Raw genomic sequence first — 27,456 nt, forward strand, 5'->3', positions numbered from 1 at the left:
CCCCCCCCCCCCCCGTTTATAAAATAAACAAGTCATTTGTTGGTCCCATTTTCATGAGCTGAAATAAAATATCAAGGAAATCTTCGATAAACACAAAAAGCTGTTTACATCCCTGTTAGTGAGCATTTCAAAATAATCCACCCACCTGACAGGTGTGGCATATCAAGAAGCTGATTAAACGGCATGATCGTCACACATGTGCACCTTGTACTGGGGACAATAGAATTCCACTCTAGAATGTGCAGTTTTGTCACACAACACCAAAGCGGTCTCAAGTTGAGGGCGTGTGCAATTAGCTTTCTGACTGCAGGAATGTCTACCAGAGCTGTTGCCAGAGATTATGTTAATTTCTCTCCCATAAACTGCCTCCAACAGCCATTGAAGAGGAGTGGGACAACATCCACAATCAACAGCCTGATCAACTCAACGTGAAGGAGAAGTATTGCGCTGCATGATGCAAATGGTGGTCGCACCAGATACTGAATGGCTTTCATTAACTGTAACTCAGTAAAATCTTTGAAGTTGTTGCATTTTTTTTTTTTTGCATTTTCATTGTTGGACATGGAATACAAAAACAAAACAAAAATACAAAGTGATTTTACTTAAAATACAAGCATTTTGCTACACCCACAATAACATCTGCTAAATGTGTGTGACCAATAAAATGTATTTGAATAGTGAAAATCTGTTCCCAAGTATTCCCACACATAGAGAGATGTGATCGTATACAAATATAAGCAAGGTTTGAAATTACTATGTTTTAGTCAAATACATCTGTTTGGGCTTCTTGTGGTCAATTTGCAGTGTAATAATTATTTGTAGTCAAGTTCCAGTCCACCGACAAAAAAAAAAAGGAATCACCCGGTAGCTGAATTTAGTTGATGATCCCTGGTAGAGTCTGAAGTAACCTCGTCCCAAAGCTCAATTTCTACCACATAAAGGGAAAGCCAGCTGGGGACAAGATTAGGTCTGAAGTATTGTTAGGTCTGAAGTACTGTACATGTGTAATACAAATGTAATTATTTCTATGGTAGATATTGAATATTTCCATTACAACAATGTCCAGTTGTGAGTGTGATCTCCCCTGAGAGAACCTACAGGTGTGAACCCATGTGAACCATTGAAGGTCATTGAGACCCCCCAGTCTGTTGTATTATAGATATCCTCAGCTGCCTGGCAGATATTTCCTTTCCACACAACCTAATCCTTAAATTAATTTTCTCCCCTGTGACATTCTGCACAGCTATACAAGGACACAACAAGTCTACCTTGCATATGGCAATCACTGAACTGGATTGACCTGGTAATCCACATGCAAGGTGAACTTCTTATGTCCTTGTTTATCTGTGCCGAATGTCACAGGAGAGCAGATAAATGGTTTTTAGGCAGAAATGTGTAAAGATATGACAAAAACAAGTTTATTCTGTCCTTAATGCATTTCACATTATGTTACCTCCGTTAATCCAGACTGCGCATGCAAACTGACACGCACTTAAAATAATTAGTATGGATAAACATTAGTAGTACCCTTATGTTTCTGGTACTGAAAACAAAAATATAATATAATGTCCATCTGGTTACTGCAATGTTGATTTACTGATCAACATTAAAATGTTAAATCAAACAGATTCAGGTGATACAGAATACAGTTTAGGCTGATTAATGATTTATTCTATACACTAATATCCCTGCTTTAAATGATGAAGAGACTGACTAAAATAGAATGGATTCAAATGATTACCATTGATCAGTGTTGTTTGACAGCGGCCGGGAATGAGTTAGGCTTCTATTCCAGTGCCTGAGTGGCTATATTATTAGAAATGATCCCTCAACCTTAATTTGAGGACGTGTAAATGCAATTACCTTCATATGATATGAGCATTTATGGGAATGGAACACTGCAATGGAAAATCTTTGTTGCGTAAAGTAAGTATATTTCGAGAATAGTCTTCTGATTCAAAGTACTTTGGTTTATTCCTCTTCAGAAAACAAAAGGAGAAATCAAGAGCGAAGATGGTATTAGACATGTCAAGTGTCCTCTTAGTGATTTATTTTTATTTTTTAAGTACTCCTAGAAATACAGGGTAACGTGGGGTGACTAGCCCTTCCTGTCAAATTGATGACACAAAAAAGCAATGTTTGCAGAAGAAAAATGGTATGTAGTTGATGGGCATGCTTAGGCAAACAAACTATGAAGGGAAATAAGTGGCTATTGTTTACACTTCATAGTTAATTAATGAAATGCTTTTTTTTTTTTTTTTTTTTGTTTTTTTGTTGAAAAGGGGCGTTTTTCCCCCCAAGCGATTGTGGTAACGTACAGGAACTCAAGTCCTTTTGTTCTCCCGATCTAGAATGGTGACCGCATTACCTCCAGAGATAATTATCTTTGGTTATTGTCACTGTGGTGTATATTACCCCCGAGCTGATACCACGACGTCTCCAAAAACTACACTGGATTTTGTGCAAACTGGAAACCACAAATCCCGAGGCAGCATTTATTGTAGCTGGCGACTTTAATAAAAGAAATCTGAGGATAAAGCTCCCGAAATTCTATCAACACATGTTCTCTGCTACACACGGAGAGAAGACTCTTGACCATTGTTTCTCTTGCTTCCAGGATGGCTACAAGGCCCTTCCCGGCCCTCCCTTCCACCAAATGAGATCAAGCCTACATCCTGCTTCTCCCCGCCTATAGGCAGAAACTTAAGCATGAGGCAGCCGTGGTAAACACTGTTCAACGTTGGTCTGACCAGTCGGAATCTATGGTTCAACATTGTTTTTAAATCAGGGGGACTGGTCACTTTTGGGAATAGTATCGAAATATACTATGACTCAGTGACTAGGTTCATCAGGAAATGCATAGAGGATGTTGTTCCTACTGTGACGATTAGAACTTATCTATCCACGGTTTTTGGTTTGGATAACAAAATTTGTGCAAAACTGAAAGCGCGAACCACCGCATGGAACCATGGCAGGGTGACTGAGAACATGGACATGTACAAACAGACCAGCTACGACCTCCTTAAGCCAAAATGACATTACATGGACAAAGTGGAGTCCCAATTCAACAGCTCAGACATGAGAAACGTGGCAGGTACTCCAGGCACTCGGGTAAAATAAAGGGAAAGCCTGCCACGATGTGGACACCGACGCCTCTCTCCGGGACAAGCTAAACACCTTCTTCACCCGCGTCGAGGAAAACACAGAGCCGCCGATGTGGGCTCCTGTCACGAGGACTGTGTGCTCCCGATCTCCGTGGCTGACGCGAGTAAGCCATTTAAGCGTGTTAACCCTCGCAAGGCTGCCAGCCCAGACGGTATCCCAAGCCACGTCCTTGGAGCATGTGCAGACCAGCTGGCTGGAGTGTTTGTGGACATATCCAAATCTCTCCTTATCCCAGTCCGTTGTCCCCATTTGCTTTAAAATGTCCACTATTGTTCCTGTATCCAAGAAAGCAAAATGTAACTGAACTAAATGACTATCGCCCCTTGGCACTCACTTCTGTCATCATGAAGTGCTTTAAGAGGCTAGTTAAGAATCATTTTTACCTCCACCTCCACCTCACCCAACACCCACTACAATTTGCATACCACCCCAACAGATCCACAGACCACACAATCGCCATTGCACTGCCCTATCCCACTTGGACAAGAGGAATACCTACCATACCGTTCAAAAGTTTGGGGTCACTTAGAAATGTCCTTGTTTTGTAAAAGAAAAGCACATTTTTTGTCCATTAAAATAACATGAAATTGATCAGAAATACAGTGTAGACATTGTTAATATTGTAAATGACTAGTGTAGCTGGAAACGACAGATTTTTTTATGGAATATCTACATAGGCGTACAGAGGCCCATTTATCAGCAACCATCACTCCTGTTTTCCAATGGCACGTTGTGTTAGCTAATCCAAGTTTATCATTTATTTTAAAAAGGCTAATTGATCATTAGAAAACCCTTTTGCAATTATGTTAGCACAGCTGAAAACGGTTGTGCTGATTAAAGAAGCAATAAAACTGGCCTTCTTTAGACTAGTTTAGTATCAAATCAAATTTCATTGGTCACATACACATGGTTAGCAGATAATGCAAGTGTAGCGAAATACTTGTGCATAGTTCTGACTATGCAGTAATATCTAACGAGTAATCTAACAAATTCACAACAACTACCTTATACACACACATTTAAAGGGGTGAATAGAATATGTACATATAAATATATGGATGAGCGATGGAGTGCGGCATAGACAAGATGCAGTAGATGGTAAAGAACACAGTATATACATATGAGATGAGTAATGTAGGATATGTAAACATTACATAAAGTGACGTAATTTAAACTGACATCTTTATTAAGTCCATTTATTTAAATGGCCAGAGATTTGAGTCTATGTTGGCAGCAGCCTCTATGTTAGTGATGGTGTTTAACAGTCTGATGGCCTTGAGATAGAAGCTGTTCTTCAGTCTCTTGGTCCCAGCTTTGATGCACCTGTTCTGACCTCGCCTTCTGGATGACAGCAAGGTGAACAGGCAGTGGCTCGGGTGGTTGTTGTCTTTGATTTTTTTGGCCTTCCTGTGACATCGGGTGCTGTAGGTATCCTGGAGTGCAGGAAGTTTGTCCCCGGTGATGTGTTGTGCAGACCACACCAACCTCTGGAGAGCCTTGCGGTTGAGGGCAGTGCAATTGCCGTACCAGACGGTGATACAGCCCAACAGGATGCTCTCAATTGTGCATCTGTAAAAGTTTGTTTTAGCTGACAAGCCAAAGCTGTTGTGCCTTTTTCACCACGCTGTCTGTGTGGGTGGACCATTTCAGTTTGTCTGTGATGTGTGCACCGAGGAACTTAAAAAACAACTTTCCACCTTCTACACTACTGTCCCATCGATGTGGATGTGGGGGGGGGGGTGCTCCTTCTGCTGTTTCCTGTAGTCCAGAATCATCTCTTTTGTTTTAATGACGTTGAACACTCCGAGGGTCCTCACCTCCTCCCTGTCAGCCGTATATGGAGCATCAGCATTTGTGGGTTCGATAACATAAGAAGTTTTAGGTTGTAGTTATTATAGGAATTATAGGACTATTTCTCTCTATACGATTTCTACTTCATATACCTTTGACTATTGGATGTTCTTATAGGCACTTTAGTATTGCCAGTGTAACAGTATAGCTTCCATCCCTCTCCTCGCCGCTACCTGGGCTCGAAAATTAGTTCACAATGAGCCAGGTGGCCCAAACTGTTGCATATACTCTGACTCTGCGTGCAATGAACGCAAGAGAAGTGACACAATTTCACCTAGTTAATATTGCCTGCTAACCTGGATTTCTTTTAGCTAAATATGCAGGTTTAAAAATACATACGTCTGTGTATTGATTTTAAGAAAGGCATTGATGTTTATGGTTAGGAACACGTTGGAGCAACGACAGTCCTTTTTTGCGAATACGCACTGCATCGATTATATGCAACGCAGGACACGCTAGATAAACTAGTAATATCATCAACCATATGTAGTTAACTAGTGATTATGATTGATTGTTTTTTATAAGATAAGTTTAATGCTGGCTAGCAACTTACCTCGCGTAACAGGCGGGCTCCTCCTGAGGCAGGTGGTTAGAGCGTTGGACTAGTTAACCGTAAGGTTGTAAGATTGAATCCCTGAGCTGAAAAGGTAAAAATCTGTCATTCTGCCCCTGAACAAGGCAGTTAACCCACCATTCCTAGGCCGTCATTGAAAGTAAGAATGTGGTCTTAACTGACTTGCCTAGTTAAATAAAGGTGTACAACAACAAAAAATTACAAGAATTCAAATAAATAAATATTATATATATATATATATATATATCTTTTTTTTTTTTATTGGCAAAACCGGTGTCCAAAATGACAGATTTCCGATTGTTATGAAAACTTGAACTCGGCCCTAATTAAAATTGGCCATTCCGATTAATCGGTCGACCTCTAGTTTAAACCCTACATATATATTTATTTACATACTGGATTATAATATTTATACTGCTGTACATTGTACAAGTATTTGATACACTGCTGATTTTGCAGGTTTTCCTACTTACAAAGCATGTAGAGGTCTGTCATTTTTATCATAGGTACACTTCAACTGTGAGAGACGGAATCTAAAACAAAAATACAGAAAATCACATTGTATGATTTTTAAGTAATTAATTTGCATTTTATTGCATGACATAAGTATTTGATACATCAGAAAAGCAGAACTTAATATTTGGCACAGAAACCTTTGTTTGCAATTACAGAGATCATACATTTCCTGTAGTTCTTGACCAGGTTTGCACACACTGCAGCAGGGATTTTGACCCACTCCTCCATACAGACCTTCTCCAGATCTTTCAGGTTTCGGGGCTGTCGCTGGGCAATACGGACTTTCAGCTCCTTCCAAATATGTTCTACTGAGTTCAGGTCTGGAGACTGGCTAGGCCACTCCAAGACCTTGAGATGCTTCTTACGGAGCCACTCCTTAGTTGCCCTGGCTGTGTGTTTCGGGTCGTTGTCATTCTGGAAGACCCAGCCACGACCCATCTTCAATGCTCTTACTGAGGGAAGGAGGTTGTTGGCCAAGATCTCGTGATACATGGCCCCATCCATCCTCCCCTCAATACGGTGCAGTCGTCCTGTCCCCTTTGCAGAAAAGCATCCCCAAAGAATGATGTTTCCACCTCCATGCTTCACGGTTGGGATAGGGTCTTGGGGTTGTACTCATCCTTCTTCCTCCTCCAAACACTGCGAGTGGAGTTTAGACCAAAAAAACTATATTTTTGTCTCAACAGACCACATGACCTCTCCTCTGGAGGAATGGGAGAAAATGTGGAAAGGAGTGGCTTTGAAAACTTTCAGAATGCACTGTATTTCTGTAGATACATTGATGATTTATAAAGCCAGGCAGTTAGTTACCCTAGATTAGGGTAAAAACTCATTTTGTCAAACTCATTTTGCCCCGGAGGGCAGTACTTCACTGTCAAAATTTGCTTTAGTTTCGATAACTGTTAGCAAGCTGGACAGAGTAGAGAGACTAACTGTAGGTCCATGATCATTTATACACAGTTTTGATTTAGTTTGAGTCATTGCCATGTCGATTGAGATAGTTTCTCCCCTGAGAAAAAAGGGATCTTTTAACATAAAATAATGATTTACTCAAACCACCCCTGTCCTAGATGGTTCAAGAGTAACAAAGGGTTGAGAGCGAGAGAGAGAATACTCTTATGAGCATTGAGAGAGAAGTTCTTGAAAATGTACCTACGGCACCAGAGATGTTATTGACAATAAGAGATAGCATGAAAGAGGAATGACTCAAAAACAGAAGAGAGAGAGCGAGAGGAAGAAAGAGAGCAAGAAAGCGAGAGACCAAGAGAATGAGAGACATATAATTGGAGAGGAAGAGAAGGCTGGGAGAAAGGCAGTCTAAGCTGGTCCTCCCAGTGCCAGCAGCACACACCACATCAGCAGAAGGACTAAACATCTCACTGACACGTTGACAGGATTAATCTTCGAGCCAGCATAGTCTGACGAGCCTACTTGGGGGCACGCAGCCACGTTTTTGGACCCACCGTATGGAGCGTTGTCTTTTGTGACACGATAAGATCTGAAAGCTGCTGACAGGGAGCAGTTAGTTCACCATGTGACGTCAGTCACTTCCATACAAAAAGCACATGGTCGACCAGACAATACCTAGAAAGAAAAAAAATTAAGGTTTCTTCATGTTTAAATCAGATCTTAGTTCACATACTGTGAAAAAGGCCTTAACTGTGCCCGTCTAACATCAAGTCCATACGCTTGAGAATCAGGCACAGACCTCTACAGACGTCAGATTGGGTGAGACGAGAAGAGGAAGGTGATATGAAGAAACTACATTCAGCCACCAGAAAACCAACGCCTTCGGGAGAAGGAAAAGACCTGCCCTGGTCGGGTTGTCACAGTTACGCTCCACAGCTTCTAATAAAACCTAGGCAGAACCTTTTAATTCAACTCTCCCTCCCTCCTCCCCTACTCTTGGGGCAGCAGCAATACAACAAATTTGACATCTCTACTGCGACAAAGCAATCGATACAGACGGTCATGCATTTATTATGAGCGTTTCCTACACTTTAAAATGACAATCCTCTAATTATCAATTATCATTGAGAGCCTTTTAAAATTGTGCTCTGGTATTCCAAGTGGCAATCTTTTCCAAGAGCTAGACATAACCTCTGGTTTCCTTGAACAGTCAGAAGCTGCATCCTAAATGGCATCCTAGACGCTATACAGTGCTCTATGGGCACTGTTCAAAAGTAGTACACTCTATAGGGAATATGTTTCCATTTGGGACTCAACGGAATGTCTACACTTTGTGTGATGCCAGAGCTGTTTTCTATCCAAAAGACTGGAGAAACAAACCCACATATCTACATTAAAATTAACAATAGGGTCCCTCTCTGCCAAAATGACAAGGCACAGGGACAAAGCTTCCCAATGGTCTGAAAACGCTTCACTCAAAAACAGAATGCCCTAAATGACTTCTCTCAACAAAAACATTTTTTGGGGGACATTTAGCCATAAAGGTGAAAGTGTGTTCAGGACAGGAGTGCCAGCACAGCACATCTCTTTTAGGAGCTGAATACTATACAACTGTAGTTATCTCCTCTACAGTCCTAACATAATGCTGCCATATGGTTAGTCAGTGTGTTCAGGACAGGAGTGCCAGCCCAGCAGATATCCTTTAGGAGCAGTATACTGTACAGCTCCATTTCTCTTGTTTCCACACAGTCCTAAATCAGGTTCTCAATTCTACAGCTTTAACAGGAGCCAGCTCTCATCCCTTCTATCCAGCTCACACATACCCAGGTTGATTCCAAAAGAGAATGTCAACTGTTAAAAACAACTGCTATTACACAGTCTGCATGACAACTTGTCAGTATTACATGCTACTTTACATACGTTTCTACATACCAGATGTTATAACATCCTTATATAATTTACCAAACTCTGTCACATTATTGCATTGAATTGAATGATGGGCGGCATAACCATGTCATATGCAGTTATAGTGTGTGCACAGGCACCGTAAGTAAAGTGACATTTGAGGTGTTATAAAACAGTTATGAATGTGTTTGATACTGTACCACATGATGAGTTGAGAGTATCACAAAACCATTCAGGATCCCCAAGAAACATCGGCAAATGAGAGCCGATGTATTTAGGATTTTTTTTTTTTGACAAACAAAACTAACTGCTCTGGAGCACAACAGGATGTGACAGCTGTGAAAAAAAGTAAGTTGTGCAGGCTACAGTAACAATGACATAAAATGGGTAGTTAGTCAGTCAGGTAGCCAGCGCACTAAGTAATCGCAACATGGGAACAGGGTTAGAGAGCCCTGCTCTACACAGTCCAAACAAAGTGTTTTGTTTTACAGTATAGAGCCCCACAGTGGAGGTGTCATAATACCCAGAAAACCTAGCAGTCAAAACAGGGAAATTGTTCCAATCTTTTTTCCACCATTCATTTTCCCATAGCAAATTTTTGAAACACTTAAAATAAGGGCTGGCGTGATGTTTTGATAACCATGTAAATCTCTCTCAGACAAGGTGACTTTAATATAGTCGGTTCTAGTTACCCTGAGATTCCGTAAACGCTAATCAGCATCGAAGTAGACATCATGCAAGACTACAAATCCCTGCAACCTCCTGCACAACATTTTTAGCTGATACCTTTGCTATTTAAAACTTGCACAAGAATTGTCAATTTAAATAAATGTATTTATTCATACTAAATTTAGCTAACATATTTTATCCAGAGATTCTTACCCTTGCCTTGATTTGGCAGTCTCATCCAGATCATCATGGAATTTGTGGTGCTTTATGATAGCCAGATTAACAGTTAATTAGCATTTAATTTGGGGGGGGGTAAATACAGGCAAATAAAAGTCACCTTGTCCTAGAGAGATTTACAATGTTAACAAAACTTCACGCCAGGGTAAGCCTACACAAAACACAGCGCTAATTTTAAATGTTTGAAAAATCCCCTTTGGGAAAAATGTATGATGGAAAAACAATTGGAACCATTTAGTTGCTTGACTGCTAGGTTTTATGGTTATGACAACTCATACTGTGGTACTCTATTGCCACCTAGCCAGACATTCATTCACCCATAGGGCCACGACATGAGCAGCCCCACTGTGCCTCCATCGACGCATAGCTAGAGGGCTAGCTATTAGCTAAAGTTAGCTATAGTTAGCTAGCTATAGGGGGAATCCCGAATTATAAAGTGTACTTTGCAGCACACCACACAATACATTCTCCCTATGAGCCCTGGTCAAAAGTAGCACACTATAAAGGGAATAGGGTGCAATTTGGGACACACCCCAACTCATTGATTCCGGTGCTTAAGAGCTCACATCAGTAAATCCAGGTTCATGTTGCCCGTCAAACACAGCAGCACTAAGACCAGTGGCAGGGCTATGCCGCGCACTTGCACTCACTGCAACCCTTTTCATATCACAGATGTTATGTTATCACCTCTCCTGTGCCCGGGCCAGGGAAACAGGGATGAAATGAACTAATCAAGGTGGTGAGAAGCACTGTTAACAGTCCTGCACTCCAATAAAGCAGGCGAAATGAAAACACAAAACGATCCTGGAAATCGGAGTGGAAACTCAGAGCACAACATGTTCTCTGCTTCTGTTCTGAGGAGCGAGATCATGCCATACCATGAATGGCATAGAAAATCATCATCTTCACAGAATGCACTCTATTTGATTGGGTTAAACATGAATTGACACAGATCTGTGCTCATTATGTTATATAGTACAGTAAAATTTATTTTTGTGTAGCAATTGTCGTGGAATTATTCTAATCAAAGGAGAGACTTAGAGTTCTTCAAAAACAAACTTTATTAGTAATTACTGCAGTAATGGAACGTTAACAACCACCCAATGGTGTAAACAGGATTCGGTTACAACTCTTTATAGTCTTCCTGAGTCCTTGTGATGAAGAACAGATATGTTGAAATTATACAAAAAAGGTAGATTGTGCTCTCATGCAACAGACATCCAGATTTACATTGCGGAAAATATGTCTAGTTTATTTACTGCTTGCTTACACAAAAATACTAATGCAACCTAGAATACTAAATCCTTTCCTTAAATAAACAGGTGGTTGGTTCTCCCTGTTACCGACAGACAGGAACACAGACACTAATCATGGTTTGGAATGTAATGCAGTCTTTAGGTTATCACCAAGCCATCGTGAATCTACTTGTCAGTGTTAAATCTCAGGCTTCTCTCCCTTCTCACAGACACATGAAAGTTCTAACAATCCTATTGTGTTGCCTCTAAGAAAAACAGACAGTGTGAGTACTAATATAGGATTACATTCTAATATAAGAGTAATGTGATTAACAATGTTGTAATTCTACGACACAATCTATAGAGTATTTGTGGTGTTGCTTCTAAGTTCATTGCATGTCTCTGAGTTTTGCTGATTTTAAGAATGCTTTTGATTCCATATGGCATAATGGATAATATTACAAAACCCTCCAAAGTGGCATTGGGGGTGAAGTATATGACATCATAAAATCTATTTACTTGATCAACACATGTAGCATTAAAATGAACAATAAAACTATAGAGTTTTTTGCACAAGGGCGAGGGGTGAGACAAGGGTGCAGTTTAAGTCCAACATGTATATCAACGAACTAGCAGTGATGTTGGACCGATCTACAGCCCCTGGACACACCCTCAAAGATGAGGTCAGATTCCTGCTCTATGCAGATGACTTTGTCCTACTGTCACCAACAGAGCAAGGTCTACAGGAACAACTTAACTTTATTTGGGAATACAGCATCAACTTACAGAAAACCAAAGTTGTGGTTTTCCAGGAAAAGGCCAGGAATCAGAGCAGCAGACACTCCTTCAAATGAGGAAATACCATGGTTGAATATGCCCAATTGTACAACTACCTGGGACTAAAAATCAGTGCCTCTGGTGGATTTAGTCTAGCAGTTAATGCACTAAAAGAAAAAGCCTGCAAACAATTTAACTCCATAAAAAGACATTTCTCAAAAATAGATATTCAAATCCAAATCTGGTGCAAAATATTCAATAGTGTAATTTTACCAATTGCACTATATGGAAGTGAGGTTTGGGGTCCAACCTGTAATTACAATTATGAGCTTAGAAAATCCACATACAGAATTATCCTAAATATCCAAAAGAAAGTACCAAATAATGCATGCAGAGCGGAACTCGGACGATTACCTTTAAATTGTAAATATAAAAGAAAAGGACAAACATTTTGGCATAATTTCAGATTAAGCCCCAAAACATTCTTACAATTCAAAGCACTGGAAGCCCAAGAGCTGAACCCTGAAAAGAGTCCCCTATGTCAGTGGTTAAAAACACTAAACAACCCTATTATACAAACAAGGAAATTCAGCAAATTGTTACAAAAATGAAAACCTACTTGACAAATTGTGAAGATGAAACAAAAACACAGAATAAACTAAATTGCTATTTGGCAATCAAAAGGTAATACAAATTGGCAGAATATCTCTACTATGTCAGAGATACAAGACAGAGACTGATCCTGACCAAATACTGGCTCAGTGACCACCACTTAGCTAAAGAAAAAGGGAGAGACAAAAAGACAGGGCTAACCAAAGAGTGTCTGTGGACCCTGCAGCCAGGGGAGGTAGAGACTAGAGGTTGACCGATTAATGAGGACCGATTTCAAGTGTTCATAACAATCGGAAATTGGTATTTTTGTACACCGATTTGGCCAATTTTTCTCTTCTTTTTACAACCCTCTTTAATCTTTATTTAACTAGGCAAGTTAGTTAAGAACACATTCTTATTTTCAATGACGTCCTAGGAACGGTGGGTTAACTGCCTTGTTCAGGGGCAGAACGACAGATTTTTACCTTGTCAGCTCGAGGGATTCAATCTTGCAACCTTACAGTTAACTAGTCCAACGCTCTAACCACCTGATTACATTGCACTCCACGAGGAGACTGCCTGTTACTCAAATGCAGTAAGCCAAGGTAAGTTGCTTGCTACCATTAAAAGTATCTTATAAAAAACAATCAATCATAATCACTAGTTAAACTAGTAATATCATCAACCATGTGTAGTTATCTAGCGTGTCCTGCGTTGCATATAATCGATGCGGTGCGTATCATTGCTCCAATGTGCACCTAACCATAAACATCAATGCCTTAATTAAAATCAATACACAGAAGTATGTATTTTTAAACCTGCATATTTAGCTAAAAGAAACCCAGGTTAGCAGGCAATATTTACCAGGTGAAATTGTGTCACTTCTCTTGCGTTCATTGCACGCAGAGTCAGTGTATATGCAACAGTTTGGACCGGCTAATTTGCCAGAATTTTACGTAATTATGACATAACATTGCACAACCTTCAATGTAACAGGAATATTTAGACTTATGGATGCCACTCGTTAGATAAAATATGGAACGGTTCAGAATTTCACTGAAAGAATAATCTTGTTTTCGAGAAGATAGTTTCCAGATTCTACCATATTAATGACCTATGGCTTGTATTTCTGTGTGTTATCATATTATAACTAAGCCTATGATTTGATAGAGCAGTCTGACTGAGCGATGGTAGGCAGCAGCAGGCTCGTAAGCATTCATTCAAACAGCACTTCCATGCTTTTGCCAGCAGCTGTTTATGACTTCAAACCTATCAACTCCCAAGATTAGGCTGGTGTAACCGATGTGAAATGGCTAGCTAGTTAGCGGGGTGCGCGCTAACAACATTTCAAACGTCACTCGCTCTGAGACTTGGAGTGGTTGTTCCCCTTGCTCTGCATGGGTAACGCTGCTTCGAGGGTGGCTGTTGTCGTTGTGTTCCTGGTTCGAGCCCAGGTAGGAGCGAGGAGAGGGACGGAAGCTATACTGTTACACTGGCAATACTAAAGTGCCTATAAGAACATCCAATAGTCAAAGGTTAATGAAATACAAATGGTAGAGAGAGAAATAGTCCTATAATAACTACAACCTAAAACTTCTTACCTGGGATATTTGAAGACTCGCTTTCATATGATCTCATGTTCTGAGCAAGGAACTTAAACGTTAGCTGTCTTACATGGCACATATTGCACTTTTACTTTCTTCTCCAAAACTTTGTTTCTGCATTATTTAAACCAAATCGAACATGTTTCATTATTTATTTGAGGCTAAATTGATTTTATTGATGTATTATATTAAGTTAAAATAAGTGTTCATTCAGTATTATTGTAATTGTCATTATGACAACAACAACCCCAAAAAAAATATATATATACAAAATTTTAAAGGCCGATTAATCGGTATCGGCTTTTTTGGGCCTCCAATAATCGGTATCGGCGTTTAAAAAAATCATAATCGGTTGACCTCTAGTAGAGACAGATGCACTTTCTCCTCTACTGTGAGAAATACTCCCAAATAAGATCATATTTTTTCAATAAAATATCTCAATCAATTCCTAACTTCTGTGCATTTACTAATATAAAAAAAGGTGGGAATTATTTTGGATGGGGGAAAAAAAACCCACAAATATTACTGCCAGATATGCATATGCCATAGCCTGAGGGACACCTCATGATAATGAATTCCTTGAAGTATTTGCATTGTACATAACTTACAAGTAATACAGTGTAATAATCTATGTACATTGTATTGTTAATTTATTAGCCATTCACCTTTCTATAACCTTAATTAAATGTATCGACCCAAGATTTCACAATACAATAGCAGTATTGTGCATTTGGAAAGTATTCAGATCCCTTCACTTTTCCCACATTTTGTTACAGCTTTATTGTAAAATGGATTAAATAAATGTTGTTTTTCCTCAATCTACACATAATAACCCATAATGACAAAGTGATAACAGATTTCTGAAAACGCATTAAAATAAAATGACATTTACATAAGTATTCAGCCCCTTTGCTAGAAGACTCAAAATTTAGCTCAGGTGCATCCAATATGTATATATATAATATGTATGTAGCATTGAAGGTTCCCAAGAACACAGTGGCCTCAATCATAAAAACACGGAAATACCTTATTTACATAATTATTCAGACCCTTTGCGATAGGACTCGAAACAGGTGCATCCTGTTTCCATTGATCATCCTTGAGATGTTTCTACAACTTGATTGGAGTCCACCTGGGGTAAATTCAATTGATTGAACATGATTTGGAAAGGCAACCCACAGTTAACAGTGCAGGTGAGAGCAAAAACCAAGCCATGAGGTCAAAGAAATTGTCCGTATATCTCAGAGACAGGATTGTCTCAAGGGACAGATCTGGGGAAGGGTACCAAAAAAAATGTCTGCAGCATTGAAGGTCCCCAAGAACAGTGGCCTCCTCCATTCCTAAATGGAAGAAGTTTGGAACCACCAACACTCTTCCTAGAGCTGATGCACCCAGCCAAACTGAGCAATCGGGGAGAAGGGCCTTGGTCTAGGAGGTAACCAAGATCCCGGATGGTCATTGACAGAGCTCCTTTGTGGAGATGGGAGAACTTTCCAGAAGGACAACCATCTCTGCAGCACTCCACCAATCAGGCTTTTATGGTAAAGTGAGCAGACGGAAGCCACATGACAGCTTGCTTGGAGGCAACGAAAGGACTCTCCGACCATGAGAAACATGATTCTCTGGTTTGATGAAACATTGAAATCTTTGGCCTGAATGCCAAGCTTCACATCTGGAAGAAACCTGCACTATCCCTACGGTGAAGGATGGTGGTGGCAGCCTCATGCTTGTGAGGATGTTTTTCCAGAGACAGACTCCTAGACTAGTCAGGATCGGGGGAAAGATGAACGGAGCAAAGTACAGAGAGATCCTTGATGAAAACCTGCTCCAGAGCTCGCAGGACCTCAGACTGGGGTTAAGGTTCACCTTCCAACAGGACAACAACCCTAAGCACACAGCCAAGGAAACGCAGGAGTGGCTTCGGGAAAAGTCTCTGAATGTCCTTCAGTGGCCCAGCCAGAGCCCGATCGAACATATCTGGAGAGACCTGAAAATAGCTGTGCAGTGACGCTCCTCATCCAACCTGAGAGCATGAGGATCTGCAGAGAAGAATGGAAGAAACTCCCCAAATACAGGTGTGCCAAGCTTGTAGCATCATACCCAAGGAGGCTGTAATCGCTGCCAAAGGTGCTTCAACAAAGTACTGAGTTAAACAAAGTCACGTTGTCATTATGGGGTATTGTGTGTAGATTAAAAAAAGATCTAACATAACAAAATGTGGAAAAAAGTCAAGGGGTCTGAATACTTTCTGAACACACTAAGTGCTGGAATTAGTTGGCAGGGGTCTTTGATTTAATTAAGAGTGTTTTGACGTATTTCTAATACCTTTTAAGACATATGATGGTAGATGTTGTCTAAGACCCCCTTTCCATCTGTTTGAACAGAAATAAACGCTTTAGCTTATTCCAAATGTTTTGGGTGGAAAATGGTTGACAAACCTTAATAAAAAATTATAATATGTGTGAGAGATACAGTAGACTCTTAGCTTTCATTGACACCCAATATGACATGGTCATGGGTCCTTTTACTTGGAAATGACCAGAACAATCACAATGGTGATCAGTTGCCAAATATTCTAGAGCATTGCATATACATACCTTGAATAACTGATATGATTCCTTACTCTATATTTCAGAGAGGCATGTTTGTTCTACATATAAACATACTTTATATATTCCAATTAAAATATCCCTTTTTCAAATCTAAAAAAGCCTATGATCAGAAATTAATAGTATTTAATCCATTTGTTGAGTTTGTGTAGGCCTAGAGTCCTACCATATGTTACCTTTTGTAGGGAACGCGGTAACACCTGCGCATTAATATGTTTACATTGACAGCATATGACATCATCCACATCGGGATCAACTTTCATAAATGTGCGCACAACACGCAGACTTAAATATTAAAAGAGCTGTTCTTACCTGGCATGCATGCGCTCATAGCAACGAAGGATGCAAAGACAGCAACCTGGGTTAGAAGCGTGGCGGCGGTTCTCGGTCGGTGATCGACACCTCTTCTCGGGGATGGCATACTGCAAAGCGCTCTTACAACTGATACAACTGAGCTGGAGATGGGGAGTCGGGGTTGATCATTCCCCCATCCCCTTAGAACAGAAAGAAGCTTTGGAAAGGTGCTCAGCTTTTGTAAATATGTAGTCAGAATGCGAGGTAGAAAAGGCGCTCAGTTGCAAGAACCAGATTCGGTAATAGAGCGCTGGTCAACGATTTCGTCTGCTGTGTGTTTTGCGCAGGATCCCATTATGTCGCTTTATGTGTGACGGTTGAAGAAACGAGTGAGGGCAGGGCTGCTGTCTGTCACAGAGTTTCTATAGCGTCGTGAGAGAGTTACGTAGATGTCGTCACGATGCGCGCCTAATCAGCTTTACCGTACGCACAGCCGCAAATACAAGCCACATTCCCGAAGCAGGTGCATTTTAATGGACTATAGTGCCTCTAGTGCCTCCCCGGTTCTGAGAGAAATGTGTTCATAAAAAGCCCTTTGCTATTTTATTAAAGGATTCAAATAATCTGTATAAGTGCACACTGATGATTCATACATAATATGACATGACACCAAGGTTACATAATAAAAGGCTGAAATAGATCAATTAAGTCTGGAAAAGAGATACAAAACATTGTTTAATTATGTGGCTGAACCAATATCTCTTGAAATATTATCGTTTTTCGAGTGTTTGGTTTGTGGAAGATCAATACTTAATGTGGGTTATACATATTATAAATTTGTAGTAGGCCTATAGTTTGTAGAGCAGGGGTATTCAACTCCTACGAGGTCCGGTCCAGAGCCTGCTGGTTCTGTTCTGATAATTGACGGCACCCACCTGGTGTCCCAGGTCTAAATCAGTAGAGGAAAAAACACACACAGTGGAACTGGCTTTCAGGTCCAGAAGTGAATTTGAGGGCTCTAGTCTGTACCCCTCAAACTCAAAGCCAGTTCCACTGCATTTTTTAATTGTTCCCCTCTAGTCAGTGACTGATTTAGACCTGTGACACAAGGTGTGCAATTAATTTTGCAATTAATTTTCAGGTAGAACAGAAAACCAGCAGGCTCTGGACCTCCTAGGTTAAGAGTTGTGTTCCCCTGGTCTATACATTTGGCATTTCCCAAGACAACATTTTTAAACCACAATTAATCTACGGCAGGCTACGACATTGTCCTATTCTGGAAGGTGCAACGATGCAAGGCGTAGTAGCAAGTCTTGCTTCAGACTAACTGTAGATTGTGCCCAGATGGAAATATGACAGTCAATGTGAATGCAAGACTAAATACTGCTAAATCATTGATGGTCCATCCATTTTCAAAATTTGAGAGTAGTTCAAATATCCAGTCCCATCCCTGAGATGTTTAACAAACAAAAAAAAGTGGCAAGATATCCACGTCGTTTTTCAAATCCCAGACTGCCCCTTTAACAAACCTTTTGTGTTCCAAAGGAAAAACATACAAACATATTGAATCAACAATGATTTATTATCAGTAACAGTCCTGTTGAGTAAAATAAATCTAAAAGTACAGGCATCAAAAGGGATGCGGGACAGGGACGTAAATGCAGAGTGCAATACACAATAAATACAAATAATTGAGATCATATTATGTGTATCAATGAAGGCACTGAAGAGAAAGTAAAAAATAAAAACGTGTCACAGCTGCTAAGACGAGCATCTGTGGAAAGACTATATGACAATGAAAAGGGTCAAAAACGTATGAAGTCAACATAGCATTAAATACAGTATGTACAGATGCTTTCTCTGTTGGGAATAGCTCAATGTTTTAACTGAGGTATTCAAGTCAATAAGAATTTGTCAAATATTAAAGACAACATATCAAATACCATTACTCGGTTGCCTTTGCTTTCCATGTCTTGCGATAACAGAACAGTTAACACATCAATATGTTTGACGGATTGTCATTTCAATTTGAAATAGAAAATAAAAAGTACTTTGAATGAGATGTTTTCTAGTATTTCATAAAAGGCACTGTTACTACAGAATTGCTTGCACAAATTGCTTGCTTCCCAGACACCTTTTCAACATATCTCAATAAATACACGTCAGAAGAATATTATTGGAGGTTGATACACAATTATAAAAGTATTGGAATTACTCTGATAGAAAAAGAGTATCAAAAACTGACAGGAAACTTCAGAGTAGAGAGCAACTGTACGAAAGTGACAATGAAAGAACACCAATAAGATGACAACAATGGACATATATCAGTCGTTGAACCTATTGGAATAAATACTCTGTGATTTTGAATTTAGCCATGGCTAGCTATACTGTAGCTTTGCTCATGTTGTCATGGTCCACTCTAAATACAATTGAACACAAACTAGATAAGTCAGATCCTTGACAGCTTTTGGATTCAGGGTAAAGCCAATTCAAGTGGTTGAGCAGTTGTGTAGATCATAGAGGACAAATCAATGATGATATTGAATGTTATATACCCCACCAAGAACACCTGAAGTGTGTGAGTTAATTTCATATTAATTTCCTTTTTTAAAAAAGGACAATGGGGTGAGTCCCTAATCTGGTTCCAGATCAGTTTGTGGCCTTTCTAATTCCAAAGCTGCCATTGCCAAGCCATGTTTTTTTTGTTTTGTTACGACAATGAGTGACAGTGAGAGTTGGCATGAGCGCACAAACATCTGGCACTCAAGCCACAATGCACATGCTATCAACTGGAATGTGGACGTAATCTGTCAAAATATAGACACAATAGGAAAACAACATATACAGGCATTGAAGTTGCACCTGAACCCCGATCAATGTACATACAGACTGATGATTTGGTAGAGGTGGATAATAATGGTGAAAAAAAGTAACTGTTATTAAGAGAATCATCTTGAACGAAAACTAAGCGGTAAAATTATTGGCAAAACTACTGTATACAAACTATTTCCATTGATGAAATTGTCTATGCTATTGTGAGATTAATTGTGTATAATATCCCAGTCTTGGTAAAAAAAACAAATTCCATATTGACACCAGAATACAGCCCAAACAATGACTCATTCCACACTGGGGCAGTCTGCCTTCTCTGAGTCCTTCTTCTGCGCTGCTGCTCCCTCCTGGGACACAGTCACTCCCTCTCCCCCTGCCTCAGGGATCACCTCTGCTGCCTCTGGCTCCTCTGTACTGGGGGCAGCCTTCTCCACCGCCTCACTGGTGGGAGACTGGAAGCCACTGTCGTCATGTGGAGGTGGAGGGGGCAGGGAGTTCAAATCCACCGTGGGTTGTGGATTTGCTCTCTGGACATTTGAAGTGCTCTCTGTGCTCTCCGACTCCTCTGGCATTGGTGTAGGGACAGGGACTTTCTCCAGGGCTGTTGTTGTGGCTGCAGGAATTTCTGTTTGTGTGGGTGCAGGCACTTGGGGCTCTGTGTCCAGGGCTGTTGGTATGGGGATCTCCTCTTGTGCTATGGGTGTTACTGCTACTGCTTCCGTCTGTGTTGAGGGTAGGGAAGATACCGCCTCTGAACTAGGAGACGTATCCCCTTGGGTTAGAGCTGCTGGTGCCGAAGCCTCTTCCGGAACTGTTTTCAGAGATTCCTTCTCTTTGCTTGAGGGTACACTTCTAACCTCCTGGCTTGAGGGGGACACTTCTGCTGCGGTCTCCTGTGAAACTGCAGCCACCTCCACGCCTGGCTCGCTGTCCTCTTCCTGCACAGCATTCTCTATCTCCTGTATGGCACTCTCGATGGCTGATGCTGTGTTCTCTGAGTCCTGTAAGGAGCTCTCAATCTCTAGGTACTTCTCCTCACGCTCAGCTTCCTGGGTCACATCCTCTGAGATTTTGGTCTGCACCTCTGGGGCCACACTCACGATCGTCACAGACTCTCCTCCTTTCAGGACGGAGCCGTTCGTTAGGGCAGGGGATGGACTGTTCTCTGGCTGGACAGGAGGTGGAGGGGCTTTCTTCTTTTGTTTTGGAGTGGTTGCATTAACTTTGACTGGATCCTGGTGGACGATCTCTGGAGACGATGGAGCGTCCTGGTCCTCCCCCTCTCCCTCCCTCTCCTCAGGGATGCCATCCACACTGGGTACCTCGAGGCAGGACTCGTTGACCAGGATGGGGGAGCCATCCAGCTGGATCATAGAGACCACCTGCTTCATCCTGCGCCTCCTATGGGCCTCCCCACTATCACCAGTCTCTTCCCCCTCTACCTCATCTTGTCCCTGTCCTTCCTCTGGTCCTGTCCCGTACTCCCCAGCCCAATCAATGGCAGGGTTGTCACCCAGCAGGTGCAGGTTGGGGTCACTGCTGGTCAATACAATGCTGTCCCTGTACAGGTTGTGTCTCCTCTGGACTGCTGCCTCCTTCACAGCTACACAGGGAGGAAGAAAGAAAGGATAGAAAGAGAGAAAGAGAGAGAAAGGTCATTAAGACATTGTACACCGGAGGTTCGTTCCATTTAATTTCAGAAATTAATGACACCCACCATCTCAGATTGTTGTGAAATGGTTTCTGTAGTTGGATTATTTGTTTTTACATTATATGTACTTCAATATTATTTTGTTGAAAGACATTTGGAATTCTGAGAAATTAATTAAGCTAATTGATTGCACACAAATAGGCAATTTCAATTTACAGGATTCATATAATATACATTAAATATAATGCCCAAACCCCGATTTCATGGCCTCTGCATTTCTTATTGACCAAGCCGAAAAACAAGGCCTTAATCAGAACGTTCAGACCCCCCCCCCCCCCACACACACACACTTAAAACACAAGTGACCAGCAAAATTGATAAAAGTAACAGCATGAACAGCAGCATCTAGTGGGAGAAACCTGGTACTTTCACACTATCTTATGGGCAGAAATGCAAGCGACTTAAATGGTAAATTTGTCTGAACGGAGAGGGAAAACAACTCCACAAAATTCACTGAAAATGCATGACATAGTATGAATAAACAATAATCCAAGCCACAGTGTGATACTACCTGTCAAATATAGATAACTGATACTGTATACTGGCCATTGGGATGGGCTTGGGGGGGGGGGGGGGGGGGGGGTCCGTGGGAGGCTTTTGACCATTTATTTGGATTTCTCATGTTTTATACATTATTAAGAAGTGGTTTGCACCAAACTGGAAGATGGGTAATATATTTATTGAATATTATATGAATCCTATAAATTAAAATGGCAAATATGTGCAACATTATATTTAATTTCTCAAATGTTTCAAATAATCTTTCAACAAAATAATGCTTATATTATCTGTTTCTAACTACAGAAACAATTTCAAAACAATCAGAGATGGAGGCTGTCAATCTTATTTCTTGTACTTTTGAGGTGAAACGACTCAGGAGTGGTATCTCTTCTAACACATCGATTTTGCATATCACTAGAGCATGGAGTTTTTCCTAGTGAGGTCATTTGGTGACAAAGAACTCTGGGGCCTAAATATAGCCTGTGAGTACTCGTATTCCATACACTGAATACACAAGACCGGGATCATCAACTAGATTCAGCACCGGGACAATCTTTTCTTGAGTGGATTGTCAGGGGGCCGGAACATAATTACAAACAATTTGCAAACTGCAAATTGACACACTTAGAAGCCCAACAGATATAATGTTTGACTGAAACATAATTTTAAACCTTGCTTATTTGCATATGCCCACATATACTGAGTGTACAAAACATTAGAAACACCTTCCTAATATTGAGTTGCACCTCTTTCGCCCTCAGAACAGCCTCAATTAAGCGTTTCACAGGGATGCTGGCCCAGGTTGAATCCAATGCTTCCCACAATTGTGTCAAGTTGGTTGGATGTCCTTTGGGTGGTGGACCATTTTTGATACACATGGGAAACCTTTGAGCGTGAAAAACCCAGCAGTGTCGCAGTTCATGACACATTCAAACCGGTGTGCCTGGCACCTACTACCATCCCCATTCAAAGGCACGTAAAGCTTTTGTCTTTCCCATTCACCCTCCGCATGGCACACATACACAATCCATGTCTCAATTGTCTCAAGGCTTAAAAATCCTTCTTTAATTGATCTCGTCCTCTTCATCTACACTGATTGAAGTTCATAATGTTTTGTACACTCACTGGGTGCAGATTTGCTTGTGTTTCTATAGTATTTTATCTTGAACCCTATTTATGTTGAATACATTTTTTGCTCAGAAAACTTGGAGGGCCAAATGAAATCACAACCAGTTGGTTAACCCTGACATAAGGCATTGAAATATAAGATAAGTATATGTCTGTGTCCCAAATGGCACCCTATTCCTCCTATTGATCAGGGCCCATATTAATGCAATACAAAGGGGGTAATGGTGCCATTAAGAACAAAGCCACTGTTTCCATTGTGAGACTCACCCATCATGATGTCCTTCATGACAGAGTGCAGCACCACTTCCTCAAAGATGTTCTCCACCAGGATGAAACGAGAGAAGTCCTCAAAAATCAGCTCCTGGAAACGAGGCAGCTCCTGGACACGGCAGAGGAACAAGTATGAGAACAGAGGACCCATAAAAGGTGTCATACACAATCAGGAATACACTCAGGAGAGACATGCAGAGAAACAGTAAGTTAACAGTATGAGTGACAAAGGGAATGCTATTGCATGGAAGTGTAATGTCAGTTTCACACAATGTATGCATTTGACCCGTCCTAGACACACTCTCTAGCCGGCTACAGCTGCTAGACTTACAGATGCGACGGAGGGAGTGAGCTGCTTCAGCATGTAAGGGATGAAGATCTGAAGAAGAGCCTCTCGGAAGAACCTCTTCCGGACTGTGCTGCTGTCATAGTCAAATTTCTGTGGACAGACAGAAGGGAAATAAAAGACAGGAGATGTTATGATTTTTTAAATAACATTTATGTAGTATCAATCAGCTCAATCCTACATTTTCCAAGATGGAGTAGCAGCAATACGTGTTTGTTTTTGTCCCGAGTAAATATTCAGCTTTTTTCGTCTTTCTGTATACATTTCAAACTCTTTTTCCATTTTAGAATTAAATCAGCTTCCTGCAACCCACCTCACCCAACGTGGTACAGATCTGCTATTTTTTAGACCTTATAACCAGAACCTCCATCAGAAGCTAGCCTTCAGAAGCTATCCAGCTAATTAGCTACTAGCTATTTAGTCATTGTTAGCCACTGCTAGCAGTCTTTACCTTTAGCACAGACACCAGCCGCTTTAGCCTGGATAGCCCGGATAATATCTGCACAGCACGATATCAGCCCGAAGCATATCGGACTGCTTTTTTCCCCCAATACATCACCGGATTCCTGCCACAAGCTCTGGACCATTACACCGGATCATCACAGCTAGCTAGCTGCTAAGTGGCTATCGTGGCTAACGCCCTTTTCCAGAAGCAAGCAGCAGTTAGCCTGGAGCTAGGCCCATTCCCCCAGCTAGCAAACGCAGTACACCAACTACAATACCTCTCTTGCCAATTGGCCTGGACACTTTGTCGACACGGAGCCCCTCCGATCCATCACGACTGGTCTGCTGACGTATTTCGGCCAATGTGCTCTCAACCGGCCTCTGCGTTGTTGATATTGGTGAGGACCCAGCTACTAGCCCCGGCCTGCTAGCTCTCTGAGCGCCGTGTCTCCCGCTCGCATAGCGTAGTGAGGACTGCCGAGCGGCTCCCTTTTTCATCCATTGCTGCTTATTGGACTCTATGATCACTCGGCTACACAGCTGATGACAACTGGACTGTTCATTAACACAGTACTTAATTTTGTTTATCTGTCGGTGCCAGCCTCGAACTCAGGCCCTGTGTGTAGCCAACTGACCCTCTCTGCCCATTCATCGCCATTTACACGTTATTGTGGTCTTAGCTTTTTACCCGTTGTTGTCTTAGCCCTCCCAATCAACACCTGTGATTGCTTTATGCCTCCCTCTAATGTCAATATGCCTTGTATACTGTTGTTTAGGGTAGTTCTCATTGTTTTTGTTTTACTGCGGAGCCTCTAGTCCCAGTCTTCATGCCTAGATTAGCTCCCTTGACCCACCCCCCACAAATGCCGAGACCTCACCTAGCTTAACTGGCGTTTCCAGAGATGCAACCTCTCTCATCGTCACCCAATGCCTAGGTTTACCTCCACTGTATTCGCACCCTACCATGCCCTTGTCTATGCATTATGCCCTGAATCTATCCTACCACGCCCAGAAGTTTGCTCCTTTTACTCTCTGCTCGAACGCACTAGACGACCAGTTCTTATAGCCGTTAGCCGTAGCCTTATCCTTCTCCTCCTCTGGTGATGTAGAGGTTAACCCAAGCACTGTGTGTCCCCAGGCGCTCTCATTTGTTGACTTCTGTAACCGTAAAAACCTTGTGTTCATGCATGTAAACATCAGATTGCTATTCCCTAAGATTGCTTTAGCACACGCCGCCAACCCTGATGTCCTAGCAGTGTCTGAATCCTGGCTTAGAAAGGCCACCAAAAATTCAGAAATTTCCATCCCCTATTACAACATTTTCCATCAAGATAGAACTGCTAAAGGAGTTGGAGTTGCAATCTATTGTAGAGATATCCTTCAGAGTTCTGTCATACTATCCAGGTCTATGCCCAAACAGTTGGAGTTACTACTTTTAAAAATGAATCTCTCCAAATAAGTCTCTCACTGTTACCGCTTGTTATAGACCCCCCACAGCTCCCAGCTGTGCCCTGGACACTATATGTGAATTGATAGCCCCGCATCGATCGTCAGAGTTCGTACTGTTAGGTGACCTAAACTGGGATATGCTTAACACCCCGGCCATCCTACAATCTAAGATAGATGCCCTCAACCTCACACAAATTATCAAGGAACCTACCAGGTACAACCCCAAATCCGTAAACATGGGCACCCTCATAGATATCATCCTGACCAACCTGCCCTCCAAATACACCCCTGCTGTTTTCAACCAGGATCTCAGCAAACACGGCCTCATCGCCTGCATCCGTTATGGGTCCGTGGTCAAACGACCACCCCTCATCGCTGTCAAACGCTCCCTAAAACACACAGGCCTTTCTAATCGACCTGGCCCAGGTATCCTGGAAGGATATTGACCTCATCCCGTCAGTAGAGGACGCCTGGTTGTTCCTCACCATCTTAAATAACCATTCAAAAAATGTAGATCTAAGAACAGATATAGCCCGTGGTTCACTCCAGACTTGACTGTCCTTGCACACTGCACAAGCTTCGAATAGTCCCCTTGATATGAAACTTTTCAGGGAAGTCAGGAACCATTATACACAGTCAGTTTGAAAAAGCTAGCCTTTGCATCCTGCAGCACGAATTCCCAAAGGTTTTGGGACACTAAAGTCCATGGAGAATAAGAGCACCTCCTCCCAGCTGCTCACTGCACTGAGGCTAGGAAACACTCACCACCGATAAATCCACGATAATAGAACATTTCGATAAGCATTTCTCTACGACTGGCCACGCTTTCCACCTGGCTACCCCTACCCTCTCTTTCTAAAACTTTCTAAAATTATCCACCACCATTGTCGCAACCCCTATTACTAGTCTGTTCAACCTCTCTTTCATATCGTCTGAGATTCCTAAAGATTGGAAAGCGGCCACGGTCATCCCCCTCTTCAAAGGGGGAAATACTCTAGACCCAAACTGTTACAGACCTATATCCTTCCTGCCCTGCCTTTCTAAATTCTTCGAAAGCCAAGTGAACAAAACAGGTCACAGACCATTTTGAATCCCACCGTACCTTCTTCGCTATGCAATCCGGGTTTCCGAGCTGGTCACGGGTGCACCTCAGCCACGCTCAAGATCCTAAACGATATCATAACTGCCATAGATTTTTTTTAAACAGTACTGTCCAGCCGTTTTCATCGACCTGGCCAAGGCTTTCGACTCTGTATCGGCAGACGACACCATTTTGTATACATCTGGCCCTTCCTTAGACACTGTGTTAACAAACCGAGCTTCAATGCCAAACACTCCTTCCGGGGCCTCCAACTGCTCTTAAACGCTAGTAAAACTAAATGCATGCTCTTCAACCGATTGCTGCCCGAACCTGCCTGCCCGCCTAGCATCACTACTCTGGACTGTTCGGACTTAAAATATGTGGACAACTTTAAATACCTAAATGTCTGGCTAGACTGTAAACTCTCCTTCCAGACTCATATTAAGCATCTCCAATCGGGGCGGCAGGGTAGCCTAGTGGTTAGAGCGTTGGACCGGAAGGCTGCAAGTTCAAACCCCCGAGCTGACAAGGTACAAATCTGTCGTTCTGCCCCTGAACAGGCAGTTAACCCACTGTTCCTAGGCCGTCATTGAAAATAAGAATTTGTTCTTAACTGACTTGCCTGGTTAAATCAAGGTAAAATAAAAAAAAATTAAATCCAAAATTGAATCTAGCTTCCTATTTCGCAACAAAGCCTCCTTCACTCATGCTGCTAAACATACCCTCGTAAAACTTACTATCCTGCCAATCCTTGACTT

General features: G+C 41.6%; 2 protein-coding genes across 2 annotated transcripts in view; both read right to left on the reverse strand.

Moving 5' to 3' along the window:
- The window catches only part of npdc1b (neural proliferation, differentiation and control, 1b), a 48,485-nt gene extending 31,139 nt beyond the window's left edge, over positions 1-17,346 (reverse strand). The window contains exon 1 of the mRNA XM_020465726.2: positions 16,955-17,346. Coding sequence (XP_020321315.2) covers positions 16,955-17,063 — 109 coding nt within the window. The 5' untranslated portion in view covers positions 17,064-17,346. The remainder of the gene's footprint in view (positions 1-16,954) is intronic.
- A 1,153-nt stretch (positions 17,347-18,499) lies between these two features.
- LOC109883316 (protein Niban 2) overlaps positions 18,500-27,456 on the reverse strand; it is a 59,391-nt gene continuing 50,434 nt past the window's right edge. The window contains exons 12-14 of the mRNA XM_020475341.2: positions 23,710-23,817; positions 23,376-23,487; positions 18,500-21,371 (exon numbers count right to left, since the gene is read on the reverse strand). Of these exons, the coding sequence (XP_020330930.1) occupies positions 20,056-21,371; positions 23,376-23,487; positions 23,710-23,817 (1,536 nt within the window). The 3' untranslated portion in view covers positions 18,500-20,055. The remainder of the gene's footprint in view (positions 21,372-23,375; positions 23,488-23,709; positions 23,818-27,456) is intronic.

Source organism: Oncorhynchus kisutch, linkage group LG3, assembly GCF_002021735.2.
Source record: "Oncorhynchus kisutch isolate 150728-3 linkage group LG3, Okis_V2, whole genome shotgun sequence".
NCBI lineage: Eukaryota > Metazoa > Chordata > Actinopteri > Salmoniformes > Salmonidae > Oncorhynchus > Oncorhynchus kisutch.